General features: G+C 37.3%; 1 protein-coding gene across 1 annotated transcript; it reads left to right on the plus strand.

The window, feature by feature from the left end:
* Window positions 1-20,680: 20,680 nt before the first annotated feature.
* Window positions 20,681-24,730, plus strand: LOC116197433 (UDP-glycosyltransferase 92A1-like). Its single transcript, XM_031527578.1, has 4 exons — window positions 20,681-21,342; window positions 21,624-21,792; window positions 23,570-24,047; window positions 24,166-24,730. Exons 1-4 carry the CDS (start codon window positions 20,874-20,876, stop codon window positions 24,565-24,567), a joined length of 1,518 nt encoding a protein of 505 aa, XP_031383438.1. The 5' UTR covers window positions 20,681-20,873; the 3' UTR covers window positions 24,568-24,730.
* Window positions 24,731-26,191: the final 1,461 nt, after the last annotated feature.

Raw genomic sequence — 26,191 nt, forward strand, 5'->3', positions numbered from 1 at the left:
GGAAAAGGGAATGCAGTCACTACAGACATCAACAAGAGTTTGCGCTTCACTTTCCCATTCCATTTTCTGTAGAAAATGCACTTAAACGTGAAGAGGTAAATGAAAGAGTAGTTTATTACCTGGAGCAGCAGCCTTAAGTCTTGAATGAACTATCGATTCTGGAAGGCATTGGACTACTTGTCTATCTATAATACTCAAAAAGAAAAAGAAAAAATTTATCTAACTTTTGCTTTCTCATTTTACCGACAGTAGATATATTTAAATTAATAAGAGCTATTCATTTAAGATTAAAATGATAAAATAACTTTAAAAAATTATTCTCACATTTCAAATCCTTACTTTTTTTTCTCTCTTTATCTCTCCTCTCTTTCCTCTCCTCTCTCTTCACTCTCATCTCTTTCTCTACATCACCTTTTTTTTTTCAAAATTTTTAGGCAAATTATGTGGTGCAACACACCGAGTGTGTTGTACCATAAAACACTTTATTGTGAGATCCTTGCAGTTTTTCAAACCTAGATTTTAGCCCCAAAACTTTTTGTCAGATTATGATTTCATCCGAAATTCGGTTTGATTACGTTTGATTACGTGGACCATTTATATTATGCCACGTGTTAGTACTCCCAACAATTTATTAATGTCTGGTTTAGTACTCGAATGGTTTCTTAATGTCTAGATTAATAGTCGGATGGTTTATTAATGTTCGGTTTTAGTAGTCGGACTTGATTGACCGTCGTTGTGGTGGCGCTCCCGACTGTTGGACGGCCACCGGTGGCAAGATTGCCGTCGGCACCACAGCTTATTGACCTACATTTCGTTGTCTGGCATCGTTGACGATATATGGGCAATGGTCTTTCAGGGCCTAGAAGAGCAAGGATGTTAGAAGACCCACCAGCTTACTGACCCTAATTTTGCAGCGCAGCTCTGGCTGGTCGAGGCGTCAAACTTCCCATACCCTTAATTCCTCCTCCGTATTCAACATTTATCTTGTGGCGTAAGCGATTCTTTTTACTTTCAGGGTTGGGGAGGAGTAATGTGGCTCCTTCAGCGACTGCACCTCCATGGTCTCTGTATGAACCCGAATGTGGTTCTCGTCGGGGCCCGCATGCGTGCTTTTGGATCGCACGGCTGGAGAGTGTCCACCTTTCCAGGGATGCGTGACGGACACGCGTGAGAAGGAGTCGCCACTTACTATTTTACGACCGGAAGGTCGAGGGTTGGTAAGTTACCTCGATCTAGGGGTAGTGATACACCAAGTTTCACTAAGGCATTGGTCTGTGCAGAACCGGAAAGTCCTAGTTCGGTGGTCCACGTTACTTCCAGACCTATATCCCGCACGCCCTTTCGGTACTCTGGTTTGCTAGGCTTGCAATTTTATTTCATTTATCGCGTGAATTAAGCTGTGCTCGGCTTACACGTTTTGACACCGAAAATTTGGTGAACTAAACGATATCGGTTGAGAAGCAGAGAGAGAAGTAGGCCCGTTTGTCAAGGAATCAGTTCACTATATTGCGTTACAGTTCATCAAACCATGATGGTTGAATTCCTGCGTGAACTGGAACTGCGATATCTTGGGTTTACTCTTGTCTAGGCAAGCATTAGACCGATTCAATTAATTCGACTCTCTGACCGTTCACTCACCAACTGAGATTCTTACAAAAATAAATGTACAAAGTAAAATCCTTACAGTGCTCTCAAAATACAACAAATTACAAATAACAAATGATTGAATCCCAGTTGACTTGCTTTCGATTATTATTCTCGTTCGACTCACTGTGAGTTCAGGGAAAAATCGAAAACTGAAATTCAAATGCGCTCTCAGTGAATGGGGCGTTGGACCCGTGACTGATAGTTAGGGCGTTGAACCCTAAGTGCAATGCGTCCTATGGGTCGAGCTCGACTCGCATGGACAAACAATAGCAGAAAAGTAACAAACATCATGTAGATAACAGACAATGTGTTTGTTATTGCCAAATATACGTGGATTAACAAATTATTAACCTAGGGGTATTTTGCAAGTAAATGCCATATGCTAAACAAGTAAACGTGTGCAAAGCATTTTTGCATTCGGCTTTGTTTCAAAGACCTGATAGACATGGTGTCTGTAGTCAAACTCTTTATGTGTGGATTGCTTTTAAAATTGTTATGTATTATGACACAGAAATTGCTAGTTTCACGGGGCCAACAGAAGCGAAAAAGGAAAAGAAATTCAAAAATTTCTCACCCGTGAAACTAATCCCAAGACCTACTAAAAGAATAAGAGTAAATAAAAGCGTACCTGGAATTTTAAAACTATCAACCAAGCGTCCCACGCGTGACGCTCCTGCCGGTATCCACACCGACTTTGTAGACGAGTTTTCGAGATCGGCGGTGGTAGCGGCCAACACTCGGAAGAAACACCAATGCGACACCCGAAATTTTCAGACTAATGGACCTAATTTAAGTTGAACAATTCAACTCAAATTATATATATATATATATATATACTTATATGCACACACATGCATACACTACGTGTATATATATATATTAGTAAACATATGCAACATATATATATATATACACATTGCCCACCCTTTTTATAAGCAATATGGGGGTACAATTAAAGTCCCAGGCCGATGTGGAACTAACCCAAATTGGGTTTCCATATGACAGGTGTCCATAGATATGTCCATTCACATAAAAGCCATTGATCGTGCATCAATTAGGTCCATTTAATCTAATAAATCGAGTCTAATTAATCAATAAATTTAATCTCATTAAATATCTAATTAATCGGTCGCACCATAAATCATCTAATCTCTATTAGACGATTTTCTTTGTTTCAAAATATCTCGTCAATTTAGTCGTAGTGTGTGACCCTGTAGGTTTCCAATTACGTTGACAGTAATATCGAAATCTCTATTTCAATATTACAAACAGTGAACGACATCTAGCAATGCATCACTGTTACTCAAGTAATTGGAAAAGTCAATTTATCGACGAACCTCGTGACCTACATTACTGTGTAATATAATCCATTGTCCTCTATATCTCTATTGAGCCCAAGGCATGGTCGATGACATCCTTGTATGGCTCAATATCTCTCTTTCTTGGTTTACCGGGTAAGTCTATCAGAACAAATGAGTTCGATATCGCTACATCGACTCATTTGGGTATGCATACACTTTTAGACTTAACCACCAAGTGGCCGTGAGATATCACTCCCGTTATGTAGGAGGGACAAATCCTATCTTGGTCACTCGCATTCTTTTCTATGCTTTGTGGCATACCCAATAACTATCTTTATAACCAACCTGTTACGGTGGCGTTTGGTAGTATCAAAATATACGACATTACATGTAGGAATATATGATGACCTCAAGTCAAAGGACCATTACACTATAGTCACTATGAGATATGCTAATGACAGTCACGTAATAACCCATGTAACAATCTCATGGCGGGTCAGTCCAATACACATTACTCTTAATGTATACATGTGGTGTGACTTGATATCTACATATCCATGACCTGTGAGACTTGGTCATCAATCAACACCCGCACTAGTCTAACCGTATTATCGTTGTCCTAATTAACGATAATACTTTGACTAGGGACATTTAGGAATAATGTTCAGTAATTATAGGATCTCACAATCAAGTCACACTTGATGCCTATTGAACCTACTATTTTAAGGACATTATTGTGTAAAATCATATTTAGCGCAATCTACACAATAACAGAAATGCCTCGTAATATAATGAAATACATGTTATATTACAGAACCGATGATAGATTGCCTTTAGGGCATACACCAATTCCTAACAGAAATTTCACTGAATTCGCCAAACTCGTGTTTTGACTCTAGATTTGGAACCTAGAATTCCACTTAACCATTATCTAGTGTTTGCTTAGGTTGAGTGAAAGATTAATCAGCATTTTGCATATTTTGTGACAGAGATAACCGTTCTAGTTACTCGAGTCTATGATAGGATGACATAAACTCATCAGTGGATAAGAAAAGGCTTTGCAGATGAACCTGCGCCTGAACATGTAGCCTATTCTTATCCTGATACTGTAGTGTTTCTGTCAAGTTAACCCTAGGGGTGTCACTAAATTGTAAAATGACGATTTTGCCCTTGACTTGAAAAGTTGTTTTCAGAAAAAGGAGACAACATAATGCGGGTCACCTCGACCTGTAACCGGTGCCAACCAAATCCTTGGGTCTTTCAGGGTTATGCAAGACCTCGGAAAAGCCAAAGATTCGGTCGATCTATCCGAAAGTGATCTAGAAAGAACTTTTGTATTCCAACCCGAATTACTTGAAAGCATGTAAAACTCAAGTCAAAACACACAAGTCTTTCCTAGACGTCTATGTTACATCGGATTGCGTGTCTCGGATTTGAAAGTATGCGAATTTTGAAAAGGGCATTAACATCGTTTTGTAATTCGTCAACGCAAGTTACCGATTAATGGCCAATTCGTGCAAGATTGTTAAGGTTGATTAAATTAATCATGTGAGCATCCCGATTAACCCATTCGTTGAATTAATGCTTAAGGATTATAGCCGAATGCATTAAATGTATGGGTTACAGACAATCAGACAGATCATGAGTTGATCCACTGAATGGAGTCCGAATACTCGAAAAGTTTCATTTAATGAAAACGATTCATGATTTGGCAACCAAGCCGGGTCCAGAAAAGTACACAATAATTTGGTCAAAATGACCAAAATACCCTAAGAGCCAAATGGACCCGAAAGAGTCACCGATACACGAATCCATGCATATTACTTGAAGAATAGCATTTTAAAAGGTGCTTTAATGCGGGATTTGCGGTGACATTGAAAATGCCATCGCACGCAATCCGAGAAACGAACTTAAATAGGGTTAAGGAAATTAAATGTGACCCAAAATGGCTCAAGAGGCTCTCGGCCTCTTTCCCTGTAGGAAGGCTGAGAGGTCCCTTGACCCAAGTCGGGTTTCATGGAATTTCCTCGTCCCGTTTTCGGTTGTTTCTCGCATATTTCAACACCAAACACGATAAATAACACGTATTTGACAAAGTTGGTATCGCCATGAGTTGAATAACACATTTAAACTGCAAACACGCACAAACATGTTATTTAAGGAATCAATGAAACGATATCGACTTCATGGATGCGGGAATAACATGAAAATTCGGGAAACGACTTAAATTGGGGCAAGGAGGCCAGTTATGATCCTGAAGGACCAAGGAAGGCTCACGGCCACCTTTCCTTAGATGAGACCGTGAACTCCCTTGGATGTTTCGGTTCAAGACAGCCTCCTTGACTCTGATTTTAACATTTTACGGCATACTAGCATGTAATACGACAATAAACATGCATAAGATAATATGGAAATGCATAAAAATGAAATATTGCATGTGAAACATGCTTGAAGCACCTTATTCCTTCATAAACGTGCAAAAATGTAAAAAAGCCCTAGTTCTTCTAAGTCATAAATGTTATACCTAGCCTAAGGAGTCGGAGAAGGGCTGGAGAGTCGGGTGACTTGGCTGGATACGAGGATAGGTGCTTAGGTGCACGAGCACGAGCATTCGGGTATGCTGGAGCGCGAGTCGTGAGCGTTGGGAGGCATCTAGACGCGAGCGTGAATGCTAGGGTGCGGGGAGGTAGGAGCGCTCGGACGTGCGTGCGGGCGTGCAGTGCTTGAGCTCGTGGAGCGCGAGCGTGCTCTCCTGAACGCTCGACCGAGCGTTTAGACCGCCTGGACGCGGGCGACTGGTCACGAGATCAACCTGAAATGATGAGATAGAAGCTTCAAAATAAAAATCTGGGTTTGGAAATGAACTCAAAGGATCCAAAATATGTGGGATATGAATTTTGGTTGAGCTCGGATTTAAGTCGGAATAGTGACCGCCATGGTTTCCTACTTAAGTTTGAGAGTTTTTGGCTTGGTTTTCTAGTTGCTATGGCTGATATGCTTGTTGTTGGTTGCAAGGGAGTTAAAGAGCATTTGTTCAGAGAGAATTGCTAGAGAGAGTGTGCATGCTAGAAAGTGATTAGCTTAATGAACTTTATGCAATATATCAGCAAAGTTTAAGTGCAATTAAGGAAAACAAAGTGCAATTAGGGGCTTGCTTAGCAAAAGTCGGTTAGCTTAATGAAGATGAGGATGAATGTCAACCAAGTATCCTTCATGAAGAGGAAGCCAAATGCATTAATGGCTTGGATGGTGATGGTTGAGTGCAAGAAGGATAAAACTTGATATTTTGCATGCAACTTGGCTAGCTTTGTCATGAGCAAGGGGAACAAGATGCAGTAGGTCCCGCTTGGGTTGGAGTTGAGTCGGGAGGAAGCTCGAGTCTCGATTGATCATGCGATCGAGACCCGTGGTTCAAATTGAACATCGAATCGGCAATGTACGCAATAAAACGATTCAAATGAGCCCAAAATTGCCATTTTTCATGAGAAAATGTCTTGGGTGGTCATGAGGCTAGGAAGCCGGTTTTTCTCTTTTTAGGCGATCAGAGCGAAGTTAACCGTATTTGATAGCATATCTTGCATTTGTGTTTTGCATTGGTCATTTTGATATGCATTGTCAGTTGGACTGAATAGTTGACCCTTAAGCCAGTATTGCACATGTGGAGCCGGAGACGTCCTAGGAGGCCGAAGTTGGATTTCTCAGATTGCTTTCTGAGTTATTTAGGCGAGCCGGAGCTCACTGTAATCTCTGTTTGTTGAACACAGACCTCTAAGGACTAGAAAAGTGCATTTGAGACATTTAAAGCACTGCTCGGGAGGCCTAGATGAGTTGTGCAGTTCAGTTTGATGATTTCACACTGAGTCTTGGGATGACAAACACTGTGTAGGGCAGCTGTCTGGTGTCAAGTTTCCGCAAAAATGACATCCGCATATGGATTTTTGTTGAAAACGGCTTTTTATGCTCCTCGGAGGTCACTTGGGAAACTGAAAGGGGTTATGTTGTCTGATTTGCCCAATTACGTTTGTCCGCTGTAGTTTTCAGGGCAATGCAGGGTCAACTTTGTTTACCGATGTCTCGTCAGAATAGTCTCTGGTTAGGCATTTCTGAGGAAAGGTATGCTTGTTCTGTTGTTTGGAAGTTATTCGAAATGTCTGTGTGGCTTCCAGAAGACAATCTAAAGCAATGTACATGCTCTGTCTGTTTGTGGGACACGGTTGTTTCTGACATCAGGCATTAACTTTTCTTTGATAAACCGGCATTTTCGAACTTCCACTAAAAAGTCGTCTGTATCTAGAAAATTGCTTTGTATAGAGCATATGATCTGCAAAATGCGTTTAAAGACACTTTTCATATGTTTGGCACTGATGTTGATTTTTGGAGTCCAATATTGGATATTTTCTGATGGTTCAGCGAATTATTGGAAAATAGTATTGTTGGCTTTATACTTTGTAAAATACCGGTTTGGGGATTGTTTGGCTTTTGCTTGCTCTGTTAGCTCTTGATGACCAAGGAAGTTCTTCTATTGTTCGCCCATGTCATCTGCTTGTCCCTGCCGACTTGAGGATGAATGATGATTCATTGTTTTGTTGAGTCTTTTTCTGTATCAACCACCAAGTCGTAGTTTGATTTTCCATTGATGCTGTTGTTTGGACTAGTGAGCCAAATTGGGGTGCCGATAGTCTCCATATAAAGAAACTTATGTTATAGAAAATCAAGACAGAATGTGTCGGTATTAACATTTTCAAGGTGACATAAGATTACAATTCAAGGCGGACGGAACTGGGCTTGCGAATGACGTTGAGTCCCACGTAAGGTTGAGCAAGGAGATTTTGATGAACTCCCTACGGAAGTGATCGAGCACATTTACTAATCGATACTGATAAACTCACCATCTGACAAACATGGATTGGGGTGAACTCCCTACGGTTGAGCAAGGAGTTTCACTTCTTTAGTTCCCGGGCTTCCATTTTTCGTCTTAATGGAAAAATATCCAATATATATATATATATATATATATATGCTGGACTTGCTGGGTTATATAACTCTGTAGCGAAACAACCAGTAAAAAGCATATGTAAAAACTAATGTACGAGGGATTTGCCGACCTTTCAATTCAATCGAGGTTATTAATTATCAGGAAGAAAAACGGAGGCTGTGTTCGATCTGCCTTTCATTAAGCGACATGATTGGAAACCATATTACGGCGAGAATGATGAAGGGATGCGGCCTTACCCTCATCGTTCCGAGGAAAACTTGACATCGCATAAAATTTGGCTCATACCTTATGGAGTGATCTAGATCACATCAAAAATAGATCCATTCCATCTTGAGGATCCGTTCCATCATATAATTAATTTAGTGTGAATCTCTTTGGGGACAATTCAGTGAATTATTTTAGCAAGAGACTTCTGCATCTGCATGCGACCACTCAATTGGAAACTCTGATCATGGAAAGGAGCAATGTCATGTGCTATGCACAATATCTTACATACTTTACAAGTATGTCTATAAATTTATGTGATCAAAATTACGATAGTGAAAAGGTATAATTTAATTTAACACTAGCTCTCGCGCGCGCGAGTCTCGAGCCTAGAAGCAAAGTCAATTTTTGGTTTAACAGACTAAATCAGTGCAGCATTGCCCATCTCAATCGATGGCTGTACCCGTCTTAACATAAAAGTTTAAACAATTTGCTAGACAGCACTGCGGCTTGCACTGTGGCTCTTCTTTTAGTGGCCTCCAAAAAAGAAAGGTTATATTTGTAATCTTACTGCATACAGCAAACGTAATTTTCATGTTTTTCCTTTTCCATTATTTAGGATAACTAGCCCCTCACGCATGCGTTTCGTGTGTATGCGATTGTTTTCGTGCGTTGGAGAAAAAATTAATATTGGTTTGACGTTACATATCATTGCTTTCATGTCCATGAACAAAGTTGATTATGGATTAACAGTCCAATTTATTGAATAGTTGAATTGCACATATTAATACCTAAACTCGCATGAACTGAAGAGACTAAAGAAATTGCTAGGCAGCAATGCGGCCATCATGACCATCTCAATCTCAATGAATACCTCGTGATGGACATGCTGCTGCTTAGTAATTTCTTTAGCATGTTCAGTTCATGTGAGTTTAAGTATTAATGTGGAATTCAATAATGCAATGAATTGGATTGTTAATCCCATAATCGTCTTTGTTCCTAGACGCAAGAGCAACGACTTTGAATGTTAAACCAATATTCGTGTATGCTCCAACGCATGAAAGCAATCGTGCACACGCGAAGCGCATGCACGAGGGCTAATATTATCTAGATATAAAAAATGCATGTTATTTCGATAACATAAAAAATTGAATAAATGAAAAGTTTTAGAACTTTTTATAAATCCATATTATAAATAAATATACAATACTTCTTTACTAACAATGTGTAAAAATAATTAATAAATAATTTTTATTTGTTTTACTATTTAATGCATTTAATGCAAGAATTTTATTTACTTTTTCTATAAATAATATTTTAACCATAATTCTTATTTAAACATTTATATTTCTGACCCTATATAATATTAACGTTTACTTCTTTGATTCTATTTATTGCATATGATACAACTTTATATATATAGATTAAAAAAGAAAAATATATGCCATAGTATAGCTTTTTTACTTTTGTGTCAATTTTATCACAACTTTTACACTATATAGCACATCATTTAGGGCGTAGTATGAATCATAGCACAACCTTTTTGTTTTTGTGTCAATTTAATCATAATCTTTTAAAATTACACTATATAACACATCATTTAGGGTGTAGTATCAATTATGGCATGCGTGATATCAAATTTTTCGTAAAAATTAAACGAAAGACTGATGTGACGCATTTGTGGATGAATAGTGAACCTAGACTCTTGCCACATGCAAAATTACCATACTTTGGCATGCTCGGTGCCCTTTTACCGATCAGACTCCCTCACCATCAATATCTGAATCTCATTCCTGCCTCTTCACACATCTTCCACATCAATACAGTCCCAAATTTCTCTTTAGTTCAGCGTTTTGCCCCCCTCCCCCCCTCACTTACAAGCTTGCTAGTCTTTCTCTTCACACTTCTCTCTCATTTGTTCCCATAAAAGAAAATGAATTAAAGTTTGTATTTCATTTGATAAGTATGAGCTTCCATTTTTTCTAACAATTTTTTATCCATTGTTCACTATATGAATTGCAATAAATTCAGTATGTGATTTTTTTTAATTCTATTGATGGTGTGGTTGTTTTTCAGAAAGAGTAATCCCGTATGTGAAGAAGCGGGAATGCTATTCGAGTATTAATGGTGAGGGAGTCGGGTGGGAAAAGGACATCGGGCGGGTCGAAATATCGATTATTCTACATGTGGCAAGAGTCCGGGCCCACTATTTATCCACATGTGCCACACATCAGTCTTCCATTTAATTTTCACGAAATATTTAACATTAGGCTATAACTGACACTACACCTTAAACGCTGTACTATATAGTGTAATTTTCAAAAGTTGTGAAAAAATTAACTCAAAAGCAAAATGTTGTGATATGACATATATTTTTTCCTAGATTTAATAACTAATAATATTTTTTTATATTTTTTAAAAAGAGGGGGTTCGCCGATGCATTACACCATATTTTGATTACAATGTAATCCTTTTAAGTTAAAAGAAAATAATTATGATATATTTTATTTTTTTGACATTCTTGCTACTATCCCTGGCAACATTGTGTTTGATACAAGACTCTTACTCCGTATTTATGGATACATGACCACCATATCTAAAATATATCTTAAAATCCCTCTACAATATTGTTATCTTTGAGATATAGATAGATGTTTCCCTTTAAATATCTTAAATACATCCTAAAAATGTCCCCGATATCCCTTAGAGATATTTCTCCCTACAAATATTCAAAATATACAATGGAATCTGTAGGACGTAAGAAATATATAATCAATAGAATCCGATATTATTGACCCTCCCCATTTTGATCGATCTAATCCTTGCCTAGTAGGTCTTCGCGTCTTCATGTCTTTCGAACTTAATGCAAGACATCCCCAACAAATCTCCATCTTGGTTTGCAGTCAACCAAGCACGGTCTACCTCTCGACTGCTCTATTGCAACACCTATCAGGCCCTCACCTTACACCGGTGCAGCTCAGTTCAAATCACTATTGGACTCCTCCAAGGTGCATGGCTTCCTAGCTTTCCCATTGTGCACACTCTATAGCTAACTCATCTACATGTCGTATTCCCGACTTCAACATTGCTTGAGATCACCTAATCCAAAGGCTCGAAACATAAGCTAAGCTAGTGTCTTATCTATAATAAGGGGCATTTTCTTTCTCGTTAACGCTTTAGAAAGATTGGCTAGTGTGCCCCCTTCTTTCTCGAAGTCAACTTTCTCACTTGCTAATCAAGCTTTGAAGTCTCTACGTTTATGCCTTCATAGGATGTTTGAGGAAGCACATGTTTCGAACCCTAACTGATGGGTTTTTTCCCCAACCTATATAAGGTGGTCTCCTATGCTCCCTTTGCCTGTCTTTTATTCGCGAACTGTACCATATAGAATGTTGCCTCCCCTCAGACTTTCTTGTCCAAACATCGTCTACCACTACAGGCTAAGTCTTAGGAATCTTCTAGTCTTCCACCACGAATTCCACCTTTTACACATGCTTCTCCGCTTGTCCTCGGCCCCTACTCTTGTATTGCTCCATCGAAGCAGCTTTATTAAAAGCAATTATTCGATTGACAAGGAATTTCTAGGACTTACCGATCTTGTGCATTAACCTGCATTAATCCACCTTGTCAAAGCTAAGATTACCAAAGTACTTTTCTTTCTGCAATTGACCGCTCGAATGTTGTTGTAGTAGTAGCAGCTTCACCTCGCAGAACATATAGCCCGTTCCCCTACAGCCCTTTGATCACCACGAGAGCTCCCTTCAATAGGGGTGAAAGTGGTTCGAGTTAGGTCGAGTTTACCTATTTCGAGTCGGGGAACTGAAATTTTGGGTTGGGTCGAGTCCCCGACTGACCCAAATTTATTATAAATAATAATAATAATAATAATAATAATAATAATAATAATAATAATAATAAAACAACGTAAAAGGGGAGAGAAAGAAATCGGATTTTTTTTACTCGCTCTATGAAAAAAGTTGCGGGTACAGTCTCTACATTTGAGACTGGAAAGCATGTGACGAGAGATAGAAAGATGATGATGGAAGAAGAAAAAATGTAGAAGAGGAAGAGGATTGTGATTATTAACACAGAAAACAAACAAAATTTCTTTCTTTTTTCTATTGAGGCGGGTTATGCCTCTTCAATGGAGGAATTGCTAGTAAAGTTTCTTTAATTTTTATTAATTCGGTTTAATTTGGTTCCCCATCAGATTTGTTGGGTCTCGAACCACCTGAATTTGAAAACGGGTTTTTGGGTTCAAGTTTTCGAGGTCGGGTTATGTCGGGTTAGGTCAGTTCTTGGGATAGTTCGGTTTACTTTTCACCCCTACCCTTAGAGACTTTCAAAACTCCACCTTAGCCCTTATATTTGTGACCAACATCATCAAGACTTTCTAGCAAAATCAAATTTTTCCTTACACTTGGGACATGGCTAACATCTGTCAATGTTATCTCCCTACCGTCATACATCTTGATTCTAACTCTCACATGTATGACCATCAACCATAAGAATTCTATTGCCTTTTGACGACCAATAAGCCGTAAACAATTGTCTAGCATGACAACTATGGTAAGAGCTACCTGAATCGAGAACCACGATATATATATATATATATATAATTGGATTGTGATAATAAGGTGGATAGAGAAAATAAAAAAAATAGTGATTGTGTTGTTGAATTGTGAAAAAGAAAATGAATAATTGAGATAAATTTAATATTAAAAATTAAATTAAATGATAGTTAAGATACAAAATTGAAGAAAAATGAAAAAGTAATAATTGTATTGTTGACTGAAGATAAGTGAAATTAAGTGAAATATAATAAAAAATTACTTCAAAACTAAATAAGGCTTAATAATCTTAAGAGGTAATGTACTAAACACCACCTAAGTTCGAAACATTTCCCCTTCTTTTGTTTTTTCCTTTTTTTTTTTTTTCTGTCAGCTTCTCTTCCCACTTGCCCTTCTTCTCAGCCTTTTTATTTAATATTATTATTTTTTGTTAGTTTCTCTTCCTGGTTTCCCTTCTTCTCACCTTTTTTAGGCAACGAACTCCTATTTTTTGCCTGCCCTTTTTCTCTGCTGCTAGACATGTACTTCTGTTAAGCACGATGATCTAATTTAAATAGTTGAATTAAAATTAACATGATAAAAAATATAACTAGAAAATATAAGTTTGGAATTGGCTCCCAAATTCGAGAAATATTTGGGCGGTAATAATTTTTTAAGTAATGTAATTGGAGATATATCTTAAAAGGAAATTAAAAAATAAAAATAAATTGGGTGAGTGAATGAACGAAGAAGATAGAATTCGCAGTGGATGAGTGGTGGAGATAAAAGTAGGATCAATCAGGTAGTTATTGAAGTACAATTACACTTTTAAGCTTATTGAATGGTCGCTATTAATTAGAATTAGGGAAAAAGACAAAAATCTCGCTTGAACTTTGCGGTTGGGACAAATAACACCATATTCTTCTCCCAGAGACATATAACACCATGTTCTTTACTCCGTCAGACACAGAGGGTAACACCGTTAAATTTCTTTTCAATGGACTATTTTGCCCTCAATACATTTTAAAGCCATTTTTTAATTAACTTTTGTCTTTCGTTTTCCAATCAGAGAACCAGCTTTAGGGCTCGAGGGAAAACTTCGACTACTGAAATAGGGCAAAGCTTCTCTTGCGAAATTCGACTGCTGAAATCGGAAGGGAACTGGAAATCTACCTCTGGAAGGACTCAACAAGGTTACCGTGAAGGTTTAGGGCAAGGACTCAACGAGGCTACCTCCAAACTTCTTGTTGTATGATGCTTTCGTTGTTCTCCTGATTTTTGTTTTTTCTGTGTAGATGTTTCTTCTGTGCTCGACTGTGTAATAATCTGTGAGAATGTTGTTTGTTATGCTTAAGTCTTTGTAGATTAAGACAGGGATTGCCTATCCTTATTTGTTCGTTATGCTTAAGTCTGGTGTTACTCATTTATTATGCACTTTTGTTGTTGCTGTTGTTGTGTATGTGTGATCTGTTAACAAGATAATATATCTGGTTTCCGAACTGTTCGGTCTGGTCTGACTAACAGCATGCTTAGAAGTTGGGGATGATATTCTGGTGAATTTTTTGCAGGGCAAATGGCTACCTCTACACACTCTTGCTGCATCAGGAGAATTTTACCTTGTAGATGCTTTGCTAAAGCATGATGTAGACATTAATTCAGTAGATAAGGTAGTTAATGCAGTTATCATTCTCAGTTCTCAAGTTCTGGTTTTCCATTCATTTGAAGTTATTTGTTCACACATGTTTTTCTCCTTCCTACAGGATTGCTCGATTGCACTTCACAAAACAATCATTGGTAAAAACCAGGCAATTACCAACTATTTATTAAGAGAATCTGTTGACCCACTTGTTTGGGATAAGGTGATCGGAAGCTAGCCTACTAGTTCATGCCTTTTTGTGCATATATAGTCATATAAACGAGATAATCCCATCAGTATAGGGGTTACATGACACTCTTTAGAAGTTCAATTTTCTTGTCTTCCCTTTAATTCTCAGTTTGACCATGCAAATGGGCCTTTGTTAACAGGGGCCCGCCGTTAACTGTATCTATACATTCGTAGTGTCCACGGCTTTAACAGGGCCTTTGCTTTGCTCTTTTTTTTTTTGCATCTGTTCAGTTTTTCTTGCTTTTTTTATTTTGTATCCGATCTGTTCTGCATCTCGTTCATGTTACAGAGACCGAAATGTCAACTTCAATGAAAGAGAATTCTATTGAGGAGGAGTCTTCTGTGATTACGCAAGAGGAATTACACTCAAGTGTAATTACATAAGAACCTAACTGTAGCCATACAAGAATTTCCAGGCAAGTTCCTGCAGATGATAAGGATGATGGTGATGGTGGATATTGGGATTCCATTGATGAATCACATGAGGATGAGAGGGATAATGAAGACCCCATATGGGTTAATGAAGGAATTGAAACAGGAGGTGATGATGTATTCGGGTTAGGTCAGTTGCTCGAACAATTGGACCAATTTCATGCTGAGAGCGATAAAGATATTCAAAGTGAAGACAACACAAGTGATCTTGATGAGAATATGGATGAATTTCTCGAAGAAGGGATTGGTGATGATTTCCATAACTTAAGGGGATCAGATGATGAAAGGGAGATGGATGGGCACCCAGAGTTTGTTGCGTATGTAGGTATGAAAGATCCACAATTGTTAATTGGAATGAAGTTTGCAAATGCTAAGGAGTTTAAGGCTGCACTAAGGGAATGGTGCGTGAAGAGAAATTATGATTTTAAATGGCAGCACAATGAAGGTACAAGGTGTACTGCCATTTGAAAACATAGGTCAATTTGCAAGTTTAGAGTTTATGCTGTGAAGTTAGAAGATGAGAATACTTTCCAGATAAGGACTTTCATACCTGGACACACATGCGGACGTGAGAACATTAATCACTTGGTGTCTGTCTCATACCTAGCTAAAAGATACCAAGATGACTTCAATGAGAATTCAAACCTAGATGTTCACGCATTTCAAGCCAAAATACAAAGGGAGTTGGGTTGTGAAGTTAGTTTAAAGAAGATCTACAAGGCCAAAGCTGAAGCAATAAAGAATTTCGAGGGAGACCATTTACAGCAGTATTGTATAATAAGATATTATGCAGCTATAATTTTGGAGAAAGACAAACGAAGTGTTATTAATGTTGGTGTAGATCCTTAACCTCCAACCATCGTAGATGGAGCTCCAAAAGAATTGCCCCCACGGTTCCAAAGGTAATAGGACTTTGTTTATTTTTCATTTGTGATGAATTTCTAATAAATGGCCAAGTAATTTTAATGTTTCATTTTCCCTGGCAGATTTTTTGTTTTCTTTAACGCCGTGAAGTACGGCTTCATACATGGGTGTAGACCCTTTATTGGTTTAGATGGCTGCCATCTAAAATCATATAATAGAGGACATCTGCTCTCTACTATAGCTAAGGATGGCAATGAGAACATTTTTCCAGTAGCTATGGTTGTAGTTGAGCAAGAAAATAGAGAGAGTTGGGTTTGGTTTCTTACAAACTTATTAGAGGGTAAAGGACCCCATTCGTGGCTATGCAAACTGAAGCCCTCTCTTTGGTCCAAGTCTTATTTCAAATCTTACTGTAAGTGTGATTTATTGGTGAATACTCTAGCTGAATCATTCAATGCCTACATCATTAAAGCTAGAGACAAACCTATTTTGTCTATGTTTGAATTGATAAGGAGAAGGCTGATGAGGAGATTTTATGTGAAAAAAATCGGGATGGAGCAATACAAAGGCCCAATAACTCCTAATATCCAATAGAAACTTGAGAAAAATAAGGTAGAGAGTCGGAACAGCATAGTAGTACCTGCTGGGGAGAAAAAATTTCAGGTTGATTGTTACACAAACATGTTTTCTGTGGATTTGCATGTCAAGACTTGTACATGTAAGGTGTGGGACATTACTGGTATTACATGTGGTCATGCTATTGCTTGCATTTACAAAAATAGGGAGACTCCAGAGCACTATGTGCATTCTTACTACTCTAAAGAGACATATTTAAAGGCATATAGTCAGATTATTGTCCCACTACCAAATAAAAGTACTTGGGAGGGGAAAAACCCAAGAGTAGACCCTCCAATTGTGCAAAAACCACCTGATAGGCCTAAAAAGGTAAGAAAAAAGGCAGTTGGTGAAGCAAAAAACCCTTACAATATGTCTAAAACCAATAGACCTATCAAGTGTGGCAATTGTGGAAGAACTGCGCATAATGTGACGGGTTGCAGAGCAGCTATCACAGGAGAGACGTCCTCACAAAGAAGAGCGAGGCTGAAAAGGGAAAAAGAAGCAAATCGGGCTGCTGGTAGGGGTTCAAGAGCTCAGACACAAGTAGATGGTGCAGATCCACTTGCAAACAACTCAACTCAGACGACTTGAAGCAATCGAAATGAACTCATGGAAAAGGTAAAAAGAAAGTATGTTTTATTCAATTTCACAAAAACCATACGCTTCAAATTTCATACCTGCTCGTGTTCTTATGGTTGTAGATTCCAGTGCGAAGAAAAAGAACTATATCTATCCAAGAATCGAGATCTTCAAGGAAGTCAGCTCTAGTCAGAGAAGATAGCACTACAAAAAAGAGACAGAAGACAACCCATCCCTCTTCGACACAAGGAGGAGCATCTTAGAGAAGATTGGTGTTGATTACATCTGACTTCAGAGGAGATTGGTTTGCATATTTTTGTAAAGAGATGTCTCCCACTAAGATCTTACTTTAATGGGTAGTGAGAAACTTTTGTAAAGATTAGTTTGCATACTTTTGTATAAACATGTCTGTCACTAAGACCTTACTTTAATTGGTCCCATAACAATGCCCATGTAATGTTGTTAACTTGGATAGTATTGACAGGTGATCATATATTATTTTATCTTTAATCTTGTCTACTTGCTTGGTCTCCTTTTCTTTCGGTAGGAAGCATGAGTTTCTTTTTTACAGTTTATTTGATGCTAAATTTGAGTGACTATTATTTAACAAAAAAAATGAGCAATTATTTATGTATGTATTTATTTACTGTTTATTTTTTGGACGGACCACACCTTTGTGGTTTGGAGTTAGGACGAATCGCACCATTGTGATTTGAGGTTGGAACATATCGCTCCATTATTGTTTTGTGTTAGGACAAATCGCACCATTGTGGTTTTAGGTTGGGACAAATTGCACCATTGTCGTTTTGTGTTAGGACGAGTCGCACCATACGAGGGTAATTTTGGAATTTAGAAATATTTTATATTAAAAAAATAAGTTTTTGACGGAAAAATTAACGGAAGTATCCCTGTGTCTGACGGAGTAAAGAACATGGTGTTATATATCTCTAGGAGAAGAACATGGTGTTATTTGTCCCAACCGTAAAGCACAATGGGGTTTTTGTCTTTTTTCCTTAGAATTACTGTAGTAAGAATCTTTTAGGAAAGTGAAAGTTAAACCAAAACATTCAGAGAAGATAGCACTGCAAAAAAGAGACGGAAGACAACCCATCCCTCTTCGACACAAGGAAGAGCATCTCAGAGGAGATTGGTGTTGATTACATCTGATTTCAGAGGAGATTGGTTTGCATATTTTTGTAAAGAGATGCCTGCCACTAAGATTTTACTTTAATGGGTAGTGTGAAACTTTTGTAAAGATTGGTTCGCACACTTTTGTAAAGATTAGTTTGCATACTTTTGTAGAAACATGTCCGTCGCTAAGACCTTACTTTAATTGGTCCCATAACAATGCCCATGTAATGTTGTTAACTTTGATAGTATTAACAGGTGATCATATATTATTTTATCTTTAATCTTGTCTACTTGCTTGGTCTCCTTTTCTTTCAGTAGGAAGCATGAGTTTCTTTTTTACAGTTTATTTGATGCTAAATTTGAGTGATTATTATTTAACAAAAAAAAATTGAGCAATTATTTATGTATGTAATTCTATGTTGGCTTGGCAATAGTGCACAAGGTTTAGATGCTCATATTAAATTTTAATGATGTAAGTCAATATTAACTCAATATTAATTTGAAATTTAAGGAATCTCTACCGTTTTTTACACACATGTATACATAAATATATATTATAATTTTATAATATAAATTCTCATAATAAGATCATATTGTTTTTAAAAATAATCATATTATAAAGTTAAACATGTTAACTTAAAGAATTATTAAAATTTATAAGATTACATACAAACTAAAATGAAAGCGTGAAAGCACAAAGAAGTGCGGATAAAGTTGAGCAATTTGGTCTTATATAATTTGACGAATAATTTCATAACTTATTTATCGTTTAATTAAATTTCTCTTTTCTTTCTTCTCAGTGTCTACATTCACCAAACGAAGATAGTTTCGAAATTAGAGTGTTTTATTTATTTTAAAATAAGTCACATTATATAATTTATTAATTTTTTATTTTTCAATACTAATAAATCCTTTCTCACATATTAGATCATAAGATTAATAAAAAATAATGTTGGATACCCGCTGGATTGCGCTGGCTCCTTCCTAGTATTTTTAAGTCGAGAAGTGTTGCAGCCTCCGACTTGACACTGCCAAATGTCTCAATGGGGGCATTTTTGCAATTTTATTTATGAAGAGCGGAGGCTAATCTATGTATACTTATAAGCTAAATCTGAGTTAATAAAGGCAACTTTCCTTTGCTTGACATGTGTCAATTAATTATTAGTTTAATTTTTTCTTTTTCTTTTCAAAAGTTTCCCCATATTATTGCTCATCCTCATATAATCTACTAACTTCCAAACAAATATTTTTCCTTTCAAAAATTTTCAATAACTCCATTAATATGAAAAAGGGACCTATTAAACGTTTTACTCAACAAGTTCTTATAGTTTTATACTCTACATTAATTTGAATGCTCTCTATTTCCATATTTTTCTTAAGTTTCTATCTGTTTTTAAATTACTTTTAATTCATGAAGCGTCATTTAATCCTAAATTACCACAATATAGTTCACATATTTGATAATTTGAATTATGAATGAATATTAGCGGAGAACATATTAGGAATAGCCAAATATTACATATTTCATAAAGTTAAAATAATTTTAAATTATTCAACTAAAAAATTAATTTTTAAATTTAATATAATTTAATGAGTTTCTGAGATTATTTTATCATAAAATTCATATGTGGCAACAAGCGTCTTTTACTTTTCTTCTAGTTAAAGTTTACTCGAACATGTCGGTGTCCTCACGTGGAGCTGCCCCATAAGGACAGTACATTTAAAGCCTGCCACTTAATGTCTCCCCTTTTGGCTCTTCAAAGGCCGACATTATTGGTTTTACAACCCAAACGTATGATTCTCACTTCAACCTCCTTGATTCATTTGCGATCTGTAAGACCGTCGCATCCTTAAATCCAAAAAAAAAAAAAAGACATTTCGTGGAGTTATATATGTATGTATATATATTTTTTCCTGCATTATCATTCGCAGAAATTCAATAAGTCCCGATTAATTTAATTGAAATTGGATCTGTTCATTAAGGAGTAAAATTCTTTTAGTATATATTTTTTTCATTTACAGAACTCAAATATGAAGTTTTATTTAAGAAAAATAAGCGTTAAACTACTTAAATCAATGCACGGTGATTCGATATATATGTTTTTATTACAGAACTAGATATATATGTTTTTGGATAGATATATTTACTTGTTTTATTGGCCGAAGAAATTAGAGTGGAGTTTAGTGCATTATAATTTGAGAATATTAATAATTTAGATTCCAATTGAGATAGATTTTCATTTTCAAACTTACTAGTAATATTCACTGCCATGTTTAGTACGTAGATAGTCACCCCTGCTGAGAAAATATACTAACAACTGAATGAGAGAGTGAATTACTTTTAACATCCACATTACCAATTATCTATTTCAATCAAAATTAAAATATAATTTAATGGGAGCAAGAAAATCAAACTGTAATCCACCCAATCCACCCGTACCAAACGAGCCACATAAGTTGAAGCTATCCAAAAGCCTGGCTGCTTGCGTCTCACTTTGGGCTCTCTAGGGACAGACATTTAGAGGAAAAAAAACCAAACACGACTTCTTCACAAATGATACTGCTTCCATCGAAGCATATAAACCTTATCATCATTATATCCCCGAACCTTATAATTCTCAGTACATCATCATCGATTCAATTCCGATCCTCACGACAGGAAGAAGATGGATCATTTGTGTAGCGAGGATGATAATATAGCCAATGGCCACATAGTGATGCTCCCTTTCATGGCCCACGGGCACCTCATCCCTTTTCTCTCCCTCGCGAGGACCCTCCGATGGCGCCACCCAAACTTGACCATCAGCATTGCCACCACCCCACTCAATGTCCGTTACCTCCGCTCCACCATGGCCTCCGGCGAGAGCCAGGAAATCCTCCTGAAGGAGCTCTATTTCTGCAGCTCCGACCACGGCCTCCCCCCTGACACCGATAACACGGAGAACCTACCGTTGAACCTGGTAGGTGTCCTTTTTGAGTCATCGGTCAGCCTTGCAGGCCCCCTTGAGCGGCTCTTATCGGAGATCTCAGCTGCAGAGGGGCATAAACCGGTTTGCATAATCTCAGACGTGTTCTTTGGGTGGTCGGTGGAGGTCGCAAGGAGGTTCGGGATCAAGTGTTTCTCCTTCTCCACCGGTGCGCTAGCTCTGTATCGATAATTTAAGTAACATGTATTTTCAATTCCTTTTTCTTTGCTATAAAGGAGGTTTGTAAATCTACTGAACGAATTTTATGCTCCAAATCCAATCTACCAGAATAATTTGAATGCCGTGTTCAAACAAATTATAGGCTCTTTGATGCATACATTTTATTTTGTTTGTTTGCTCGTTAATGTCTTTTAGTCGGCAAACTAATTTATACCTGCAGGGTCAGGTTTAAGAAATAGTTATCTTATCTGATTCGGACATGGTACGTAGGTGGTGCATATGGGACCTTGGCTTACGTCTCTATATGGCTAAACCTTCCTCACCGTTCAACGGATTCCGATGAGTTTGCTGTGCCGGGTTTCCCTGAACAATGCCGTTTCCACCGCTCTCAGCTTCACCGGTTCATAAGAGCTGCAAATGGGACTGACCCATGGTCAAGGTACGTATATATGGTACATTTTAATAACGATCATATACAAATACTATTAGCTTTGAGCGGCATGAGAGCATGTACAATACTTGACACTCAAATGGGTGTCAATATGGGCCCATTGTTTGCCACGTATTTGTCATATCAAAAGGCATGATACCCATATTCAATTTTGAAAATCTCATTCAATGGTTGACACTCTATTTTAGTGGCAATGGAAGACCCACACCCTATTTAAGTTATATATATATATATATAAATAATTATGTATTTGTATAATATAATTATTAATTAGTTAATTAAGTAACTCAACTTTACAAACTAATTATGTTTATTACCACATTATTGTTAATTATTTTTTACATAATTATCTATTTTTTTTGGTTTTTTAAAAAAATAAAATTGGTCAAAGAGCCTAACAACCATTAGGGATCTGTTGATGTGGACTTCACATCATCAAATTTGTCTTAGGTGGCTATTAATTATTCACGTGACACTTTTCTATTGGCTGAAAAATAAAATGTTAGAAAATTAAAAAAATAATTTCAAAAATTAATATAAGAAGTCCACGTGGCAATTTTCTATTTGTTGAAAACATTTTAAAAAATTCAAACATAGTTAATTGTTATTTTTTAACAATCAAAATATTTTAGAAAATAAAAAATTAAAAAAAGAAAAGAAAATTGAAAGGGTGAAGGTGCCGGGGAGGATTCTTTCAATTCCGGCGGGTGGGGCCTCGATCTCCGCCACCACCCTCCAATTAGTTGCCAATGACTTCCATGGTCAATGGCTACCCCAATCAGGGGGGTTAGGGGGGGCCGGGATCCAGACCTCCACCTTTAGCCTCTGCTCCCTTTCGATTTTTTTTTAAATTTTTTATTATTAAAAAAATAATAATTAATTAAATTTTAACTTTTTAAAAAGTCTTTAGCAAATTGAAATTGTCACGTGGACTTCTTGTGTTAATTTTTGAAATTCTTTTTTTCCTAATATTTTAATTTTCAGCCAATAGTAAATTGTCACGTGGACAATTAACAACCACCTATAATAGATTTGACGGTATGAAGTCCACGTCAGTAGATCCCTAATAGTTGTTAACGGATATGACTAAAAACGTACTACGGAGCAAATACATACGAGTGAAAAATTCAAATTGAAACTTATAGGATTTCAACTGCCCTCTTTCCAAAAAATATATATCCAAATCACTCTTTTGTAAATACCATCGGCCTCACGAGAGAGAGAAAGAAACTTTACCGAAATTATGATTAATAAGAAATAAATTTTAACCAAAGGTATGGTCAGAGATGAAAACAAATATTAAAACTAATTAACATAAAAGTTTCGATAGTGATCTCCCGTCTTTTCCATATGCCCAACCGTTGCGTGCGCATCTGCGCACGGTTTGGTTGTACTTCGTGCTTATATGAATTTTCTCAGATATAGAGCCTGTTAACGTTTTTATTTTGTTGAAGATCCTCACACACACATACATATATATATATAAATGGTATCACAATGAACCAATATATATGTTTATTGGACTTTGTTCCATGTCTCTGGTTCTGTACTGTGTAGTGCAACCTTCTCATAATTAATTTGACTCATTGGTCGCACCGTACGTCTTTGTAAACGCTGTTTATGAATATGTGCTGTTACTTTTGTCGGTTGTTATCCCTTGTTTAAACATTTTCTATCGAATGGGGAAATTTCAATTCTGGCTCATATTCTTCTATGGTGACTGCTAATGGGGAAGCCTTTTTTTTTTTCCTATTTTTAATTTCAGGTTTTTTCAAGTTCAGATTGCACTTTCTTTGACCTCTGATGGCTGGATATGTAATTCAGTAGAGGAAATTGAACCACTGGGACTCGATCTCTTGAGGAATTACTTGAAACTACCCGTTTGGCCCACTGGTCCTCTGCTGCCTTCCTCCATGCTCGGTAATAAATTCCAATCCTCTTCCATCTCAAGAGTGATTTCTACTGAGCGGGCCGGAAAGAAACCCGGAGTTCCCCTGGAGAAGTGCACCGAGTGGCTGAATTCACACAGGCTCGACTCGGTCCTTTACATCTCATTTGGGTCTCAGAACACCATAAGCGCCTCTCAGATGAGGGCGTTGGCAGTTGGATTAGAGGCAAGTGGGAAGCCATTCATTTGGGTCATCAGGCCGCCACTTGGGTTCGATATGAAAGGCGAATTTAGATCTGAATGGCTTCCGGAAGGCTTCGAGCGAAAAGTCACGGACAGCAATCAGGGCTTATTGGTAAATGTTGAATAATAAAACTGACATATATCGCAAATCCTAGTTTTGCCTGGCAAATAAATCGTTAAAACGAGTAATGTCAGTCAATCTAATCAATTTATTTAAAATTTTCATGTAGGTAAGGACATGGGCCCCACAGCTGGGAATATTATCTCACAAATCAACCAGAGCGTTCCTCAGTCATTGTGGGTGGAACTCGGTAATGGAGAGTCTAAGCCAGCGAGTACCGATCATCGGGTGGCCAATGGCGGCTGAGCAGGCCTACAACTCGAAGATGATGGTCGAGGAGATGGGGGTGTGCATGGAGCTGGCAAGGGGAGTCGAGAATGAGATCGATTCTGGACATGTTAAAAGAGTAGTCGAGTTGGTGATGGAGAATGTAGGGAAAGGACAGGACATGAAGAAGAAGGCCATTGAGATTGGGGAGAAGATTGGTGCGGCTATGAGAATTGATGGGGGAATCAAAGGCTCTTCTCTTAAGGCGTTGGATGACTTTGTGACAACAATACTTTCTAGTTGAGTTGATTAGCCACAGGAAGCGGTCAACGACTAAGAACATCTCGTAATCAAGACTAATTGATATTTGAGCATTATTAATTTAAATTTATAGATTAAACATACATCGTGATCTTACCGAAATGCGAATTCATCTATACTATTATATAAAGTCAAAAGTTTTGGCTTTGGCATCACTTTTAATTTTTTTTAAATTCACCCTTAATATTTAATTTCTATTAATTCTTGACCTTCAGATTAGGTTAGAGGTATGATAGTAAATTTATATCACAAATAACTACCGCTTCCCGCCTTTTTCTCTCTCTCTTCTTCCTATCTAATCTCCCTCCCTCTCACGCCTCTCATTCTTCCTCTCTCCCACGTCCCCCCTCTCTCTCATACACACGTCCTCACCGACAAATACAAAGAACCATACTTATATAAAATCACAAATAAATTGATGTTCAGGTACAGAATAATTATGTTATTATTTATTAATTGATCTATTTAGTAAGATTGTATAAATTACTTAGTTAATTAAATCTATGTGTAACAGAAGTCATTGTCAATATTTTTCAATTAAATCGTCTTTTTTTTTGTCCCGTGCGTAGAGCGGGTGCGTTTGTCTAGTTCCTTTAAAATGACAAGAGTGCGTAGTGATTTAGTGACAAAAACCATGGAATAACTCGTGGAATATTTGTTTTTGCATGTTTTCAATCGGTTAACTAGACAAAATGAAGAAAAAGGTTAATTTAAACTTTGTATCACTTTTTACTACTATATTATTTTTACATTGCACAAAAAAGAATGAGTTATTGATTTTGTATGGCACGACTTCACTTTTCTTGTCAATTTATCGGTCTTTATGGCGCCACGTGACACATGGGAAATGATTGAGTGGGGCTCGGCATGAATCTTCTAATAAAATCACTAGAATGAAATTTTGTAAAAAAAACAAAAAGCCTTAAAAAATGGAAGAGGGCCGCTGCACAAGGGAGACCCTCCACTCCTGATTGAAAAAACAAGAAAACAAATACTGTAGAGAGAGATAAACAGTACTAAAATATTCGGTACTTATTTTCGAGGGGGGGTGGTGGGGAAGGGGGGGTGGCCACTGGTAGGGCCCTCCTAATACGAGTTAAACGAAAAAAAAAAGTGAAAGATAATAGGAAACTAAGAGGAGGCAGTGGTGCCTCCCGATGGCCACTATCCTCAGTCGACAATGCCAGCAAAGCCCAACGTCTTGAATCAAATAAAAATTAATAAAGAGATAAACGTGAAAAGTAAAAAGGAGATGGCGAAGGGACATGAGCCTTGTCAATAGCCGTTGTCGCCCCTGTAGGGTCGCTAACGACTATTGAAGTCACTCGTGACCCTCATTGAGGGATGCTCGCTATAGACCTCCATTGAGGGTGGTGGCCATCAGCAAGGCCCCCCTCCCCCTCCAACACACACAGATACTCTTACATTCTAGGATTATATTTTTATTTTTATTTTTTATAATAATTTTGTTAAAATGTGAAAAGTTTGTACTCTTTTTTTTTTTGTTATTAACCCTAAGTTTATCGTTTTTATGTATATGCATATATGTGTATATATGTTGAATGGTGTATGATGATGGATGAGTGTTGAATAATGTCCTGGCCAAG

The sequence above is a fragment of the Punica granatum genome, chromosome 2, assembly GCF_007655135.1.
Source record: "Punica granatum isolate Tunisia-2019 chromosome 2, ASM765513v2, whole genome shotgun sequence".
Lineage (NCBI taxonomy): Eukaryota > Viridiplantae > Streptophyta > Magnoliopsida > Myrtales > Lythraceae > Punica > Punica granatum.